Raw genomic sequence first — 17776 nt, 5'->3', positions numbered from 1 at the left:
GAGTGAACCCCACGTGTGATGGACAGCTGTTGTCAGGAAGAGCTTGGCGATAGCAAATGTTACGTATGTGAAGTGGTGCCATGTCTTTTTTTAGATGACGAATAATCTAAATCATAACAAAATAGACCAAGACCAAGCCAAAGCCCAAATTTACAAATTAAAGGTAGAAAATAAAAATACTTGTTACTTAGTAGCCAATAGAAACCAAATGTCCAACAACAACTTACTAAATGTGAGAGACAAAAACCACAATATCTCAGCAACATTGAATTGCTATCCTGCTGATCAGTCATTTAAATTAAAGAAAAGAAAAGAAAAGAAATGCAGGGCCACGTTACAGCACTTAGCTGCCGCAATTGGCCCCGTGCCACATTTGGACACACCAGATATGAGTGTACATTTGTTTAAACACAAGAATCATCTGTCATATGTTGTTCCTTTCACAACAGCCCACACAGAAATGTTTTTCTTTTGGGGGAGAAAGTTTACCACACAAATCAAGGGAATGTCACCATTTACATAAACGTGAGACGTGACCCATGTGGACAGAGGAGAAATTGGCAGAGAAAAGAACGATGAAGGAGAAAAGCAGCAAAGTGTCTACATCCTTTCTTCTACAAGAAGGCTGAAGTGGGTGGGGCACATTTTGGGAAATGGAGGGGTGTGCGGAGGAGACCTCTGCCAGGGACACAACACGCTTCCACATTGTCCAAACACTCCACTATCTCACAAGGTTAACAAATCAAACGATTGGTGTTTTTGTAGAGCTGAACCACAGCAGTCATTAACAGACTTCTAGATTTAAATACTTTATATATTTTTTTTTATTTTATTTATATATATATAAAGTATATATATACAGCACCTAAAATATACAGGCAGTCCCCTGTCTGTAATAGTATATGACACTGTACAATATACTAGCATATCATGTGTACTTTTTCATCAGTAATTGGCCCCTTTGTCAGCAGTCCTGGCCACCAGACACAGACACACAGCAAACATCAGGAGACGTAGATATGAAATATAAAATGGTCACAGAAGGAAAGCCATAGTTTTAGCCAAATGTAAAATGACCACAATGTGGATATATTTTCCACGAATGCAATATGAGCTACACATTGGCCGCAAAAGACCCCCCAAAGAATGCCACAAAGACCCAGAATGACTGCACAAGAATACAGAAATACCCCCTGAAGGAAGACAAAGTATTCACACGGAGCCAGGAAATGACCACAAAGAGTCAAAATGACGGGGGAAACATTTCCTGTAGTTCTATATATGAGAAGAGGGTTTCAATAATTCAACACATTGACTGTTAGACACCTGAAATACATTGTTGTTGTGGTCACGCAATACTTATTTGAAAAAGTCACAAACTGCAACTTTTGGTTGCAGTTTGTGACTAACATTTACATTTCAAAAACGTTTCCATCTACCTGCTGATGGCGCCACTTTCAGGAGGCTATAGAATCAAACCCACAACCTTTTAGTAAAAGGACAACTGCTCTTCCTAGTATCCCACAGAACTACCCCAAAGTAATGCATGGTTAGTGACAGTCAGGAATATTTTTCTGTACTCAGTTAAATATTTCCCATTCTACACATGACTTATGATGTCATGATCCTAAAATCTTGTATTTTGAAGAAGCCCTCCTCATGTCCTGAGACTTCTGGGAAATGCAAAAGCACTTTCCTCCTGGAAAGCAGGCCGTACTTTTCCCTCCCATTTCCCCCTTTTCCCCTGACATGTTTTGAAAGGGAACTGTGCCACCTCGTGACAAACGAACATAACAGCAGTTTATCATCTTGAAAGCTCAGGACCACGTGTATTTTTATTTCCCATGTGTAAAACATCTTCTCTAGAATTAAGTGACAGCTAGAATTCGCTTGTACATTAATAAAAAGAGAAATTAAATTTAAAAAAATCTGGTTGTACATACAAATCTTCGGTCAGCTGATGGTCAGGACTACTGGTCCAGTAGTGGGGACTATAACCATAATCTGAGGAATTATTAAGAGCATCTGGTGGTATTGTTTTACGTATTTTAGTTAGTAACACTAGTTTCATCCCAAAGTTTCCAATAAACATTGCTTTATATATCTTCTGATCATATTACTTGTTATAAACATTAATTACAAGCGATGAAAATGGCATCAAGTTAAAATTGAGCTGCATTGCATTTTCTTCTGTCTAAATCACGGGTCTCCAACCTTTATTCTCCAAAAGATACTTTTACAAAATGAAAACTTCATCTTATCGCACATCACCACTGACTAATCGAAGTTGACAGCAGTGCAAGCTTTGATTGATAGTTAAATGGCAAATAAACATGTTGGTTTGGATGGGGGTGGGACAACTGTCCATTTTTAAAAATATTTATTTTATTAACTTTATTGATCCCACACTTGGTGACATTCTTGTGTTAATATTAGATGTGCTGCTACAATGGTGCCCCTTGGTGGCGCCAAGTATGTGGTTCCTCTGATGGTCTACATTATTAACTGTTCCTTTAAGAGAAGAGGAAAAAACGTTGGGACAAACCAAATGCATAACAGTTTATATTCAGGGACATCATAAAGTCAATATTTTTGGACACGAATACCATTAAATATGCATGTTTTATTTACTTGTTGTTCAAATAGTGAAGTGTTCCAGCGTAATGTTAAACACTTTCATTAAAACTCGACATAGACTCCCCTTCACAGGGATAAACCATTCAAACGGAAACACAACCTTCTGGCCTCCCATTGGTCCAAAGTTCCCCGCGAAAGTAACGTCACCAGCAGTTTCGCGCCAGTTCTGCAACTTTTGGACGTGTGTACAACAAGAGGTGAGGAAAAGGCTGGGTATGCCTTTATAATATTGTCATTTTATGTGTAGCAGACGTTTGTAAGAGGTGCCAGTTGTAAAACGTGTCATTTCGCTTGTGTCGACGCCTCGTGTTTTTAAGCTTTACTTTCTTAGGAATAAAACGATGCACCCGAGACTCGGTCTGTTGTTTCCTCCCACAGCCTCATGTTAAATGGTGGAAGAGTGATTGTTAGGGTCTCCACTAAAGATACAAAGACGTGATGTGTAGTACTTTATAAACACGCCGTCATCAGAAAAAGCATCATTAGAAATGAAGATAACTAATCTTTATTAAATATTTGGTTTATTATGAAGAATGAAAGTGACATATTTCTGCCAACTACTGTAGGTTACTGGTTTTTAACAAAACAAAAAAAGAATAAAGGGAACTGGTCAGAGATTTGAGTACTGAAATCTATAACCTTAACTGTAGGAATTTGTCGAATAATTTAATTAATTGAGGGATTATAATGCAACCATGTCCTTCAGTCGAGTTCCAGATTCTAAAATGTGTCATATGTCATACTAAATATTTTGCAGTCTATTACTATAAGTGTATATTAATATAAGAGTATAAGCTCCTGTATAGGCTCTAACAGTAAAATACACATTTTAGTTACTCTTGCATTTTGTCTACAAATTATTTTGGTCCGTCATTGTTGAAATTAGTCTTTAGAATAAATAATTAGAAGCTTTTTGATATGGTTTACACTGAGTTGAACGGTTGCTGAAAAATTCAACAGGTTTTGTGTCCTGACAACAGAATCAGCACCAAATCTGAATTATTTATAATCCTAATTCAAGGCATCTGCATCTATCAACAGTTTAATTTAACATTTCACTTCTCCTTAGGTTTTGTACAACTATGTCTTCACCTACTTCAACTCCAGGTCGCAAACGTGGAAGGAATGCAAACCCCTCAACACGTAAGCAACAGCTTCTCCTCTGTGTCCCAATTGTTTTCAAACATTTTAGTAATTCTGGTTTAATAACGGATTGGCTGACATTTTATCAAGTTTAAAAACACAATCTACTTGGCCTGTATTGTCTGCCTTTAGCCAGCAGTGAGGGCCCCACCTCACCTCCTTCTCAAAGGCGCAGAGGTCAGGACTCTTCCACCGGAGACCTAATGCCAATGCCCACTTCCCCTCCCACTGACGTGCTCAGTCCCTCAGCACCGCAGGACTCTTCTCTCTTCTCCAGCCCAAGACGATCAGGTAGGAAATATAAATAAAATGTCCTTAAATCGACATGTTTTTATTTTAAATGTTCATCTTATCAATATTTGTGACAATGAACCCTGTCTTCAAACAGTCCAACCGAATGAAGTGGACATGAGCTCCCCTCTAATGTATGGGACCCCCAGCTCAAGGATTGAAGGGACGCCTCGCAGTGGAGTGCGTGGCACCCCAGCCCGGCAGCGTCCTGACCTCGGGTCAGTCCGTAAGGCTCCTCAAGTGGATCTTCAGTCCGAGCCAGTAAGTACATTTATGCAGAAGATTTGAAAAAACAAACAACACCAAACTAAAAGTTCACTGATGTGCATGTTTGTTTGTAGTCTGCTGCTGACGGAGGAGCGGCCAGTGAGGCAAACGCAGGCCAGAGGTTGGTGATCTGGGGAACTGACGTCAACGTCGGTATCTGCAAGGAGAAGTTCCAGGTGTGAAAATGATCAGTGTTGAAGTCTTTCTAAATTTTCTTCCATCTTGAGGGCAACATGTGACAAAAGTGTTTTTCTTGAATATTCATTGCTGTCTTGTTTGCAGAGGTTCCTGCAGAGATTCATCGACCCGACCTCCAATGAAGATGAGAACTCTGGTTTGGATCTGAACGAGCCGCTGTACATGCAGAAGCTGGAGGAGGTGAGGCTGAGAATCGGGTGTTTTATGTCACTGTTTAAGTCGGTTTGTTGACCAGTTTTACCAACGGCTGACAGAGAATAAAATGAGTAAAGTTTTTTTTTTTGTCTCACAGATCAGTGTGGTTGGTGATCCAGTGCTGAATGTGAACTGTCTCCATGTGCAGTCCTTTGATGCAGAGCTGTACAGGCAGCTCATCAGCTACCCACAGGTGAGGACCAGCTAAAGGGTGACAAATATTTCTGTAGTTTGAGTCCCTCTATTTTAATGTGATTTAAATGGAATATTTCATGAATAAGCCACATGACTCCTGCATTTGATTTACTTTTTTATTAATTAATTTCTTATTTAATAGGATGACAAAAATGTGTTTAAATTTGAGTGTATTGTGTTTCTCAAAGAGTTTTGTACCACTTTGTAAAAGTGCTAAGATGTTCCCCCCCCCCCCCCCCCCCACTTCTTTTACAGGAAGTCATTCCCACGTTTGACATGGCAGTGAACGAACTTTTCTTCGAGCGGTTCCCAGACTCCATCCTTGAATTCCAGATCCAAGTCCGCCCCTACAACGCCCTGAAGACAAGGAACATGCGGAGCCTGAACCCAGAAGGTGCGTAGACACCTTACTCTACACCATGTGACCTGATCCACACACAGTGACAACACACGTATCAGGGCCAGAGTTCAACATATTCCCTCCCACATGTAGTGTGGGTTTCTGTGAACCTTCCTCCTGTTGATAAAATGTGAGGTCTCGGCTCCAGACTAAAGCTTCTGTCTGCCTTATGTCTTGCTCCCTGCAGACATCGATCAGCTGATCACTATTAGCGGCATGGTGATCCGTACCTCGCAGCTTATCCCCGAGATGCAGGAGGCGTTTTTCCAGTGCCAGGTGTGTGCCTACAGCACCCGTGTGGAGGTGGATCGTGGCCGCATCGCCGAGCCGGCTGTGTGTCGCAACTGCAACACCACCCACGGCCTGACACTGGTTCACAATCGTTCCGTCTTTTCAGACAAACAAATGGTGAGACTTTGGTAGGGGTTTTAACGAGCCTGATGGCTAAGAGTAGATGACTAATATGAGAAATACATGAAGTGGTAATTAGAGATATGTCACTGTTGAGCTCACGACATCTGCTCCGTCCTGTTCATCTCCCCCACAACAGATTAAAGTTCAGGAGTCTCCAGAAGACATGCCTGCTGGTCAAACCCCTCACACCACTGTCGTCTACGCCCATAATGACCTGGTGGACAAGGTGCAGCCTGGGGACAGAGTGAATATCACTGGTAAGAACTGCTGGGCTGACCAGCTGTGATGGAAACTGTTTTATTATATTAATGCATCAATTTTTTCCTTGTTAAACATGTAATCCACGTAAGCTAGCCTCAACAGCGTCTACTCTGTCCACTCAGGCGTCTACAGAGCCGTCCCAATGCGAGTAAACCCACGGCAGAGCAACGTCAAGGCTGTCTACAAGACTCACATAGATGCCATCCACTTCCGGAAGACAGACGAGAAGCGCCTGCACGGTGTGAACGAGGAGGCTGAGCAGAAGCTCTTCACCGAAGATCGAGTTCAGACCTTGAAGGAACTGGCCGGAAAACCTGACGTCTACGAGCGCCTCTCCTCGGCCCTCGCCCCAAGTATCTACGAGCATGAAGACATCAAGAAGGTGAAGGGTTATCATTTGAATACATCCTCCGATTGGTTAAAACCACTGTAGTGCATTAAAGTGTTGCTGTTCTGATTGCCGTAGGAAAATAGTCATCATTTCCTGATTCCAAGTGGCATTGCTGGAGATGAAAGTCCTCTAGCCGTTTTCCTGAAATCACTTTTTCTTTAAAAAGATTCAAAACTTCTGTCTATTGCACCTTGAGAATGTATGCAGTAATATATACAGTGTGCTTTATTCAAAGGCAGGTGCTGCCATCTGAAATCCCAGAAACCTCTTGCAATACTTCCTACACATATTCAGACTTTTGGGATTTCTTTTTCTTCTTTTTTGTGTTGCATCATTTCCTGTCTAATGCTGTCGAGTGTATTGTATACAAATACACAAACACAAACAACTTGACAGGTTGGCAGAGCCCTGGTGCATTGGGAGCCCTTAAAAAATGGTTTTATTTATTTATCGCTGCTTAAAAAAAAAAAGTTTAAGGGTTGACAATGTTACACAAAAACATGCAAATCATCAATCAGTTGCATCATTTGTCTCTGACTTTTTTAATGCTTATTTCTCCTGTTTTTCATTCCAGGGAATCCTGCTGCAGTTGTTTGGTGGCACTCGCAAAGACTTCAGCCAGACCGGCCGCGGTCACTTTCGTGCAGATGTGAACATCCTGCTCTGCGGAGACCCTGGTACCAGCAAGTCCCAGCTGCTGCAGTACGTGTACAACCTGGTGCCCCGTGGCCAGTACACGTCAGGGAAGGGCTCCAGCGCCGTGGGTCTCACCGCCTACGTGATGAAGGACCCGGAAACCAGGCAGGTGGTCCTGCAGACCGGAGCACTGGTGCTGAGCGACAACGGCATCTGCTGCATTGACGAATTTGACAAGATGAGCGACAACACGCGGTCTGTGCTGCATGAGGTCATGGAGCAGCAGACCCTCTCCATTGCCAAGGTGTGTTCAACACTCCCCACCCCCTCACGTGTGAAGAAACACCCAACATGCGAACGCCGTGTCTCACTCCATGTGTGTCTGTTTTTTTTCTTTTCTCTCGTCTGTAGGCTGGAATTATTTGTCAACTCAACGCACGCACTGCGGTGTTGGCTGCTGCCAACCCTGTGGAATCACAGTGGAACCCAAAGAAGACGACCATTGAGAATATTCAGCTTCCTCACACACTCCTGTCCAGGTGAATAGGTCACATGTCACAGATCACACATTCATTTTTTTTATATAAATAAAAACTGTGTCTTACATCTACAGAAGATCTGACCTTCATCATAATCGAAGCCAATAAAACAAATTAGCAAAAACTAAAATCACGCTTTTTTTTCTTATTGCTCAAAAGTTTAAGATAAAATTTTCAATCTAATTTTCAATCTTAATTTTTTTACATTTTTGGTACCATTTTTCTGCTATACCAGGTTCGATCTCATTTTCCTGATGCTGGATCCTCAAGATGAGGCATACGACCGCAGGCTGGCCCACCACTTGGTGTCGCTGTACTACCAGAGTGAGGAGCAAATGGAGGAGGAGTTCTTGGACATGGCGGTGTTGAGGGACTACATTGCTTATGCACGAACATACATCAGCCCAAGGCTGAGTGAAGAAGCCAGTCAGACCCTGATCGAGGTTCGTTTACTCTCCCTAAACCAATGTATTTGAAAATAAATGCAAACATTTATTCATAGTATTCCTCAGTACTTAGTTTAAAATCTTGTAGATGAGACTTTAAATAAAAGCATTTAGGTTTTTACACCATTTTTATTGGAGACAAGTGGATTAAATCAATCATTTCTGTTGGTTTCAGCTTCAGATAATTCCAGATAAATTCTCAAATGTTACCCAGCCATGACCTTGCAACAGTAGTGTGATATAATGATACTGACAGGTCCTGGCAGGGACATAAGGCAGCTAGACCTAGTTCTAGTAATAAGTATAATTTAATAGCACTAACAATGTTTTGGAAATCTTTAATTTACAACTTTACATTGAGTTCCTGATACTTTTGGAGTCCCAGAGTGTACTAACAAGTGTTAAAGCCTGCAATTTCAGGTAACATAATGACGTTTTGTGTGGCTTGTTTTGTTTGATGGGCCCAGTCGTGCGGCACCTGCACAACTAATTTTTCAGTGTTGATTTTTATCAGTGACTCTTTAGTGACTCGGCCTGTTCTGTCGGTGCAAATTCTTCAGTCCCCTACACTAGAGATAAGAACAATGAGCCATTAAAGCAGGGGGAGGTGATATAGAGCTGCAACCTCCAACCTGTTAGTACTATGTATCAAAGTATTATTATCCTTCCACCAAATCTGTACTAGGATAGGAAGTGTTTTGAAAGATTTATTCCCCCTTGTGACATATTTTTTATAACTATATGTAGTTAAGGTTTGGACTCTTAACTTAATATGCAAAATTTCAAGCCCGACCAGCCAATTATGTATTAAATTAAATACAGTAAAAAAAAAAACTTTTTGACTGTGATGTAATTCGAACTATACATCTATACATCTTGTCCTCAGGCCTACGTAGACATGAGGAAGATTGGCAGTGGTCGAGGCATGGTGTCGGCCTACCCCAGACAGCTGGAATCTCTGATCCGTCTGGCCGAAGCTCACGCTAAAGTGCGTTTCTCCGAGAAGGTGGAGAACATTGACGTGGAAGAAGCCAAGAGACTCCACCGTGAGGCCCTCAAACAATCGGCAACAGACCCCAGGACGGGATTTGTGGACATCTCAATTCTGACAACAGGTTTGCAACACTGGGCCTGTTTAATATTATTGACACAATAATAAAATACTACATTTTTGTAATTAAAGTTTAAAGTTTTTGAGTCTCTAAATAACCTAATAACTACATTTATTTCTCAGGTATGAGTTTAACGGCCCGCAAGCGTAAAGAGGAAGTTGCCCAGGCTCTGAAGAAAATGATCCAGGCCAAAGGAAAAACACCTGCCATGAAATACCAGCAGCTCCTGGACGACCTGAGGGGACAGTCTGAAACTGTAAGTTTGTTTGTGTATTTATTTGCACATTTATATATGTAAAGAGTCTGTATTGGATAGCGTGAGTCTTTGATCTGAAGTATTTCCTGTTTGCAATAAAAATGCTGCCACTTCCTGTGATGACGGTGTTTCTGCCACATTCTTTTCAGGCCATCACTAAAGAGCTGTTTGACGAGGCGTTGCGAGCCCTGGCTGACGAGGATTACTTGACAGTTACTGGAAAAACTGTTCGTCTCCTCGCCTAAGACCACACCCTGCAATTATGTACAGAACTTAATTTTAAATCCTGTCTTTGGGTCTACTTTTTGTCCTCATGCTGTAAAAAATAAAAGTCACACGTTTGAGTAATTGAACTATTTCTTTTCCTGTAGTAGAATTTGGTAATTAATGTGAGGGGTTACCAGATGACCCACTCACTTAACGTTACCATTGCAAATGATAAAAACTGAAACAAAAGAAACAACGCTTTGCTGTTTAATCTGTGTATTTCTGTTCGTTACATGTTAATGTTGTTGATGGTAAAAAAACAAACCAAAAAAACAACAAAGCTCTTGTCTTAAATATTTGTTAAAGAAATGTTTAGGTTGTTTATGTATATTATTTCTGTTACCACAGGTAGAAAAGTAACTGCAGCTTACATTGGTCATTTGTACATGGGGAAATAAAATGTTGACAATTAACATTTTCTATGCTTGATTATCATGAAATTGACAAAACAATTTTGATATCAGCAGAATACATTATAACCCTGACTGGTTTATTTTTTTAAACAGTTTAGTAGTGAATAAACAACAATGTATGTTTGTATATTTATTGAATCTTAGCATTACATACATGAACAGAACAGAAACCAAATAACAGCAAGCTCATACCACCTCACCCTAGACAGTATAAAACACAAAATAAATATGATTATATCTTTTAATGTAATGTTTGTTGTCATGATGTCTCACTCGTTTCTTTTTTTGAAAAATAAATTCTTTCTATTCTTTTTTTTCAAAACTGTGTGTTGCAACTGCATGTTAAGTCTTTGAAAAAACTGGTTTGTTTAACATTGTTGAGCAGCAGTTCATACCTTACATTGCTCACTGATCAGCTGCCGCTCTGTGCTCCACGCCTCTGACGTCACATTGGTGTATGCTTCTTCTGGACTCGGCTGAAGAAGAAGATGGCGACCTCCTCAGGTTTGTGTGCCTTCAAACTAACATATTTAGATCCACAAAAAACGAGCAATGGTCCACATCCGAGTCAACTATGAAACCTACGCTTAGTGTTAACTCATTCGCCGATATGATCAGGGGTTTTATATTTTGCCACAAACGTCCACTTAGCCATGACGGCGATCCCCATCGGAGCCGTCTATTTCCTGTAACCACCGTGTTGGCTAACGTAGCTAAGTAAGGCGTTGTGAATAGTTCAGTCTTAGGGAGTTCGATAAAATGGCTCGCCGTGTCAAAATAATACTTGGCGATGCTATAACCGAATGAGTAATAATATACACTCCATAACTGGTGCAAAAGGCTATTTGAGAGTTTATGATTGTGGTTTGACCGTCACAAAACACCGTGCCAGCTTTGTTGAACGTAGCTATCGCGCTAGCTTGGTTGGATTGCTACTAGAATGTTCCAATGCGACGCGGCAGTGTCTGCCGATCCCCCTTTTGGTTCGCAATTTTAAAAACTGTGATTCTAAGTAACGACGACTCCAAATTACAAGATAACGGTCTAGTCGTGTGTAGTAAATTAGTTTGTTGTTAAAACAACGCGTTGGCAAATATCTGCGCTATATTTTAATGCTTATCTGGTTGTAAACTTGACAGTGGTGTAGTCACTTCGACAACACAGCTTGCTGCTGTCGTTAGCACTTTACTTGCTAGCGCCGCATTTTTCAATGAGCAGGATATGACATTTTGATTCTTTACATGAAACGGTGGCTGCAAGCAAAGCTAGTTTAGCTTTCGATGTATGCTTGATATTTTAGGGCGTGGAGCGGAGGAACGCACCCAACAGCTATAATGTTACAGCTAGTGAAGTGTTGTTACCACGCTTTGTTCAGGAAGTAGTCGAAGCTCGTGTCTGGACCTGACCAAAGCTGCAAGATAGAAATGTAGATTTTCTTCAACATTATTACACTGGCTTGCTAAAAAACAAAACAACAAAAGCCAAATAAACTGTTTAATATTAACAAAGGTAAAAGTCACTCCCGATTTTTCACGAAAACTACTTAAGGTCGAGTTAGTTCGATCTGCAACGCTTTCATTTTTAACTATAGGAAGGATTCATTTACTAGAGCCACAAATAATAAATCAACGTAGAACGTTTTTAGGATGATTGTTCTTGTATTCTATATATAGAAATAAACAAACAAACATGGGTTAAAAACTGCAACATCAACACAATGCAACACATTTCATTTAATCAAACTACTACGTGATTATGACAATGTTGCATTAATTCACCATGAATAATCTCTAGCCTTACAGACAATGTGATATGATGCAAAATTATCATCTTTGTACAAGGTAGTTACAAACAGCCAACTAGTGCTAACAGTCCTCTTGGTACATAGGTGTCAAATTTGAAACTGGTGCCTGAATTGGAAGTGACTTTATAACTATTTGATGCTGTAATCCCATCCAACCAGTTTGAGGAAATCGTGATGACAGTTGCTGACCAATGGTTATCTCTATTAGTAGAAAAAACCTTTCATTTTCAAGCTTATTTAACCAGAATAAACAATGTAAGGGAATAACAGCTGAAAGTAGAAGTGCAGTGGTCTTAAACACAAGCTAGGAATTTCCTCAAAACATTTATTAATTTCTGTAACAGATTGTATCTGCTATTTTGCCTTTATTATAAATTAAGTGGTTTTGGTGCAAAGCAACTTTATTGTCTTTAAATAAAGTTTACATTTGTATTTTAATAATTTGGCTGATGTGCAAAATCCGTAACATATAAAACAGTTGTTTTAACAAAATCATTTGAGCATGCTTCGTTCAGTTTGCCATTGCAGAATGAGAAGAAATCCAAAGGAAGTGGTGACACTTGACACAGATGTCACACAGCTGGTGCCCAATGTTTTTAGACACAATTTACATGATTTTGTTTGGATATAAATAGCAAACGGTAAAGAGTTTTACTGCTTTCGTCACTGACGCCCACATTTTTTTTTTATCATAGTTAATGTAACTTTGGACTGACTAGTAATATTAACATCATATATAACAGTTTATCTATCTCATTGCATATAAATGTTGAGACTGTTTAGACCTAAATATTACCTTTATTTAGTGTTTGCTTTGTACTGTTAAAGTAAATAGGTGGAGATGATTTTTTTTGTAAATTCTTGTTGGCCAATCAGAAGAGAGATGGTGGAAACGTCTCTGCCCTCTTCCTTGTTTATACCAGTTTGGTGACATCACACAGCGGCAATGCTTAGAGGTCTAGTTTTATTGCTCATAAACTGTATGACAGTGAAGCAATGTTTGGGGAAATGTATAAAGTTGTGATGAAATGCATTAAAATTTTAAAAAGGAATGGCATCACATTTAATCAGTAAAGCACAATCTGTAATAATGTGTTCTAAATTTATCTGAAATAAAAAAGTTTCCATTTCCAAAAGGCAGTGCTCGCTTAAAGGCATACGCACCGCATTATTTGTGTGTATGCCTTGTTTAATGTGTGAAAATGGGGAATGATATCTTCATTGTGTTCTAGAAATATTTTTCAGTCAGCTTCACTTGTGTAGCATTCCTTCATTGCTTCTTTTACTTCCCTTTGTGCGTATTTTTTCTGCATGATCATCATTATGAATAAGTGTAGCTTTAATTAAGTGCTGCCCGCCTCTATAGCTCCACCACTCCTCTAGAGATGAGCTCCAAGTCGTTCATCATTTACATGACCATGAGTGACTGTCGCACTGTTCTTATGCCAACATTATGGTCATCTTCCATGGAACATTTTCCTATTAGCTGAACATGTTGACAATTTTGGAAGGACGTTATTATCAATTCAGCTCTAATGACATTGGTCACAAGATGTCTGTCTAAGCATGTGTTTTTCTGTATAAATACTTTTGTTCCATTATCATTATGTCTCAATGCAGATAATATTGCTCATATGGTCAGGTGTGCAGCTTTATCTCGACATGTTTTGACAGAGAACTCCCCTCTTTCTCAGAGGTGTCACCTGAGGTCATTGGTGTGTGTCCTCATCAGTGTGCTCATGCCCCCTGCTGTATGGTAGCTCCGTTAGAATTGCACTGAAACAGTTATGCCCTCGTGTCATATGTCGTTAATACAAAAACAGAAGAAGGGAGTAGGAAAATTCATAATATCTGACCCATGGTAAACACAAAATCATTGCGTAGTATGGGGCGGTGCAGAATAGTTACCATGGAAACAAGAAGCATCAGCACTGGGTAAAGGATTAGGAAGCGTGAAAAAATGGACAATGAACTATTCCACAGTTTACGTCACCTGTTCTGTTCTAATTGTTTAGGAGTTATAGTTCCTCGCAATTTTCGCTTGTTGGATGAACTCGAAGAAGGACAGAAAGGTGAAAGCGATGGCACAGTCAGCTGGGGCCTCGAGGATGATGAGGACATGAGTCTCACACGGTGGACAGCCATGATTGTTGGACCAGCAAGAGTAAGCACCAGTAACTCAGCAATGTGCTTTCTTCCACATACAAACACTACTGTTTAAATAACTGATCACACTTTTTCCTACTTGTTTCTCAGACCAATTACGAGAACAGGATATACAGTCTGAGAGTGGAATGTGGACCTAAATACCCAGAAACAGCCCCGACTGTTAGATTTGTAACAAAAATTACCATGAATGGGATAAATAATTCCAATGGGATGGTGAGTCTAATCGCAGAATATTGATATAAAAAAAAATCCATCTAAACTGCACTTGCGAATGAAAATACAAGCAGTAATTCACTGTCAGTGGTCCATGTCACAGCGACTGATATGTCCACTTTGTCTTCCTCTTGTTCTGTCCCACAGGTGGATTCACGTATCATACCGGTATTAGCAAAATGGCAGAATTCTTATTGCATTAAAAATGTTCTTAAAGAGTTAAGGCGTCTAATGATGACCAAAGAAAATATGAAGCTTCCACAACCACCAGAAGGACAGAACTTCAGTACTTAATTGTAATGGATTGTGTCAACCCTCTGTCTTAAACCTTACTCTCCTAGAAATAATGTGTAAAATCATCAAGAGGCTCACTTCGCACATCAACTGTATCGTCCGCAAGAGCAAGTTTGGACTTTTGTTTTGTTTTTTCATATAGCTCATCCAGAGAAGTGTCCCTGCAATTAAGCACTGAATAGATAGTGGAAAAAAAAGACTTCGAGACAACAATAATCTGCCTTCAATAAAGTTACTTTGACAATGAACTTTTCTGCTCTACCTGTTCCAGCTTTGAGTGGGCTTGAAGAAGAACGCATGACGCTGCGCTGAAACTGTCCCAATAGTTTTGTTTAAAACTGAGCGATTGCTGAAGTAATTGGCGAGATGTGTGTATCAATCCGTGATCTGTAATTTAATACTTAGTCAGAGAGAAGCTTTTAAAATTTTTTTTTCAGTTGTTAGTCAAATTTAGTGGGTTCATTCAAGTGTGCAGATGGGTCAAAACTGAATTATGGCTGTAGTCTAAAAAGTAATATCGGGCAAGAACTTTTTTTCTTTTTTTTTAATAAATAAATATATATGTATTTGACAGGATACCAGTATGTTTCGGTTCTGCTTCTTTGACATGTAACAGATGTTGAAGCCCATTCTCTTCCCATTGCATTTAACTTCTAGTGAAAATGGCGAGTGTATGAACTTGTGATTTTCTGAAATTAAAATCACTGCGAAAAAAAACTCCTACAAAGAGGTGGTACTTTATTTGACATCCTTACTGCATCTTTGTTATTTACCCACCAAAAAGCATGGATACAGAACTCATCCAGAAAGCTCTGGCTGCATGTCTATCATCTATTAAATAGAAAATATGTTATAAAACATTTTCAGACCTCACCCCAGCTGCTTGCATTAAAAATGTTTTGACTGCACATATTTGACATTCGACATAACAAACAAAAATATCCCAAAAGTGTATGTAATGAAAAGAGTTGTTTTAATGTAAGTACTGTGTGAAACCTGGCCGTGTTCTAGTGGAACGCATTGCTATTGAAGCGTGAAGAGTTACAGCTCAGAATTTTCCTTTTTTAGTTTTATGGCCATTCGCTGCCACCTTGTGGTAATACCTTTGCCTGTCATTGTTGCACAGACGAACAAACTTTTTTTTGTCTTATTTAATGAAATTGGACAGCACACCTGATGATCTCTCAGCACCTTGTTTGGGAATCACTGTAATATATAGAGTATACTTTAATGTATACTGGTAGAGGTTTGAGAACAAAGATTCTTCAGTTATTCAGAGTTTATTCTGAGCTATTGATCCATTATTGTGATGATTTGTGTTATGTATGTGTGTAGTTGTGTGTCTGTGACTTCCTCTCACGCTCACTATCACATCTATTAAACAAAACTTTTGGTTTGTGAAACTAGGATCTGACAAACGAGTCAAGCTGGAACATCTATCCTGTTAGTGGAAGTTAGTGGAAAATATATTGTGAGCCTGTGGTGGATGCTCCTGTTACCAGGTTACCTTCTACAAAGAGGAACCTTTCAGACAATGACTTGAATGACCTCTGTCCAAGTTTAATAGCTATATAGAGTTTTTCAAAGAATGTACTAATAATCTTTTGGCTTCTTGAAAAGCTACCACATTACAAATGTTAGCTGATGATTTTTGAAATGGAGCTTGTTCCAAACCTGGGCAGTTCTCTCCGTCTGATGCTGGCTTAATAAGGATTGATGTTTGTTGGTTTTGTCGGGCTGTGGCATCAGACAAATTCTTCATCTTGCATTTCACTTTGTCATCTTTTGTTGGTCTGTCTGTCTGGACCATCTGAACTTAATCTAATATTGCAAATCACTTAATGTTAAATGTTTGAATTTTGAAATCGGCAGGATGTTTTTATTAGGAAGACTTCCTCAAAAGAAAATTAACGGCCTGAAGACAGAGAAACAGTTCTTCATAAAAGTGATGAACTGTGGCGGTGTCCACTTTTGACCTGTGTCCTGCTTGGACCATACATCTCACTGCAGCAGAGCTCTTGTCCTGTCGGCCTGTCAGCTCCACTGTCTGTGACCCAAAGAAAACACCCGATAAACATGGAAGTATTATTATGGCTTTATTTCAGTCTGTCGCGTCTCTTACTCTCTTCATGAGGGGGAAAAGGGCAACAGGATTAGCACCCCTCAGCCTGCTATTTAATAGCTTGTTTTATGATATCTTTGATGGGATATTCCAGTTTCTGTGATACAACATTTAGATGTTTTTTGGCTTACTCTCTTCCTCCAATATTTGGTTAGTTTCTTGGCCTTTTCTTTTTTAAGTTCTCGAAGGTATTTTTTGCTTAAACCTTGAGCTGAAATATTTGAAAACCAATGTGGTAAAAATCAAGGTTATTCCTAACTTATTTTGTGTCTGCTTGAACTAATTTAAGACTTCCACACGGGGGAGTAGTTTTCCCATAGATATGTTTACGTGGTGCACAGAGGACCTGCTAAAAAAAAAGTTGCGACACCTCTGGCATAAGTGAAATTAGTGTGTGCACACTGGCACTTATCGCTGGCGTATGTCTAGTCAAAGCAGATCCGGGACCCCTAGAGGGCGCTCCACACCTATGTATGGCTCAGGCACAGCTGTATGCGATGAGAGGCCTTGTGTTTAGAGGACATGTCTGAAAAGGCAAGAGCCACTGTGAGGCTTCCGGGCCCTGTTTGTGCATGCTGTCATTATACTTTAGGAAAGTGACGTGTCTCAGTCTGCTGCAGGGGAACTACAGCACGTCAGCCTGTAGGCTGCCGTGCTCAGACAAACTGCACCGGTGTCTGTCCTTGTCAGGTGGCTGAGAGTGTCCATGTTACCAAGGACTGTATTATTGTTGATTCCGTGACTTTGTCTTTGAATTTCAGTGTGTGGGTGAGAGATGAGTCAGCTTTTGCTGCAGAAGACAACCTCACTCTCCAGCCTGTGCAGGACCACATTTCCCTTTGTAGACGTGACAGTGCAAAGGCCTAGTTTTCATCTTCTACATTTTCCCCCTACTTGTTCTGCCTTCTGCGCGCTTCGTGGACTGCACCTCCCTAACTCCGCTCAGATGTTATGAATATAAAGTCAGAATTGGTTTGAGATGCAGCCGGTGTGCTCAACAGCAAAGTCATCCTCAAATATAAAAGACAGAGCCGCAGGTTACACAGGCTTATTCTTTTATGTAGCACATGTACATGCAGACTCTCTGCTGACGATGACTACACCGTTTTAAAA

The 17776-nt window shown here is 40.0% G+C and overlaps 2 protein-coding genes across 2 annotated transcripts; both read left to right on the top strand.

Annotated features, from left to right (window-relative positions):
* Positions 1–2707: 2707 nt before the first annotated feature.
* mcm4 (minichromosome maintenance complex component 4) lies at positions 2708–10311 on the top strand. The gene is made up of 17 exons (XM_008334326.3): positions 2708–2834; positions 3707–3780; positions 3913–4071; positions 4169–4332; positions 4413–4514; positions 4621–4716; positions 4829–4924; positions 5182–5320; positions 5514–5734; positions 5877–5997; positions 6124–6383; positions 6967–7332; positions 7440–7567; positions 7803–8010; positions 8900–9128; positions 9248–9381; positions 9531–10311. The coding sequence occupies exons 2-17, from the start codon at positions 3720–3722 to the stop codon at positions 9624–9626; spliced, it is 2580 nt and encodes an 859-aa protein (XP_008332548.1). The 5' UTR covers positions 2708–2834; positions 3707–3719; the 3' UTR covers positions 9627–10311.
* Positions 10312–10424: 113 nt separating this feature from the next.
* Positions 10425–15258, top strand: ube2v2 (ubiquitin-conjugating enzyme E2 variant 2). The gene is made up of 4 exons (XM_008334325.3): positions 10425–10565; positions 13881–14029; positions 14122–14247; positions 14395–15258. The coding sequence occupies exons 1-4, from the start codon at positions 10550–10552 to the stop codon at positions 14539–14541; spliced, it is 438 nt and encodes a 145-aa protein (XP_008332547.1). The 5' UTR covers positions 10425–10549; the 3' UTR covers positions 14542–15258.
* The last annotated feature ends 2518 nt before the right edge of the window (positions 15259–17776 follow it).

Source organism: Cynoglossus semilaevis, chromosome 20, assembly GCF_000523025.1.
Source record: "Cynoglossus semilaevis isolate Cse_v1.0 chromosome 20, Cse_v1.0, whole genome shotgun sequence".
Lineage (NCBI taxonomy): Eukaryota > Metazoa > Chordata > Actinopteri > Pleuronectiformes > Cynoglossidae > Cynoglossus > Cynoglossus semilaevis.
The sequence above is the reverse complement of the archived record's forward strand: the minus strand, read 5'-3'. Positions and strand labels throughout refer to the sequence as shown.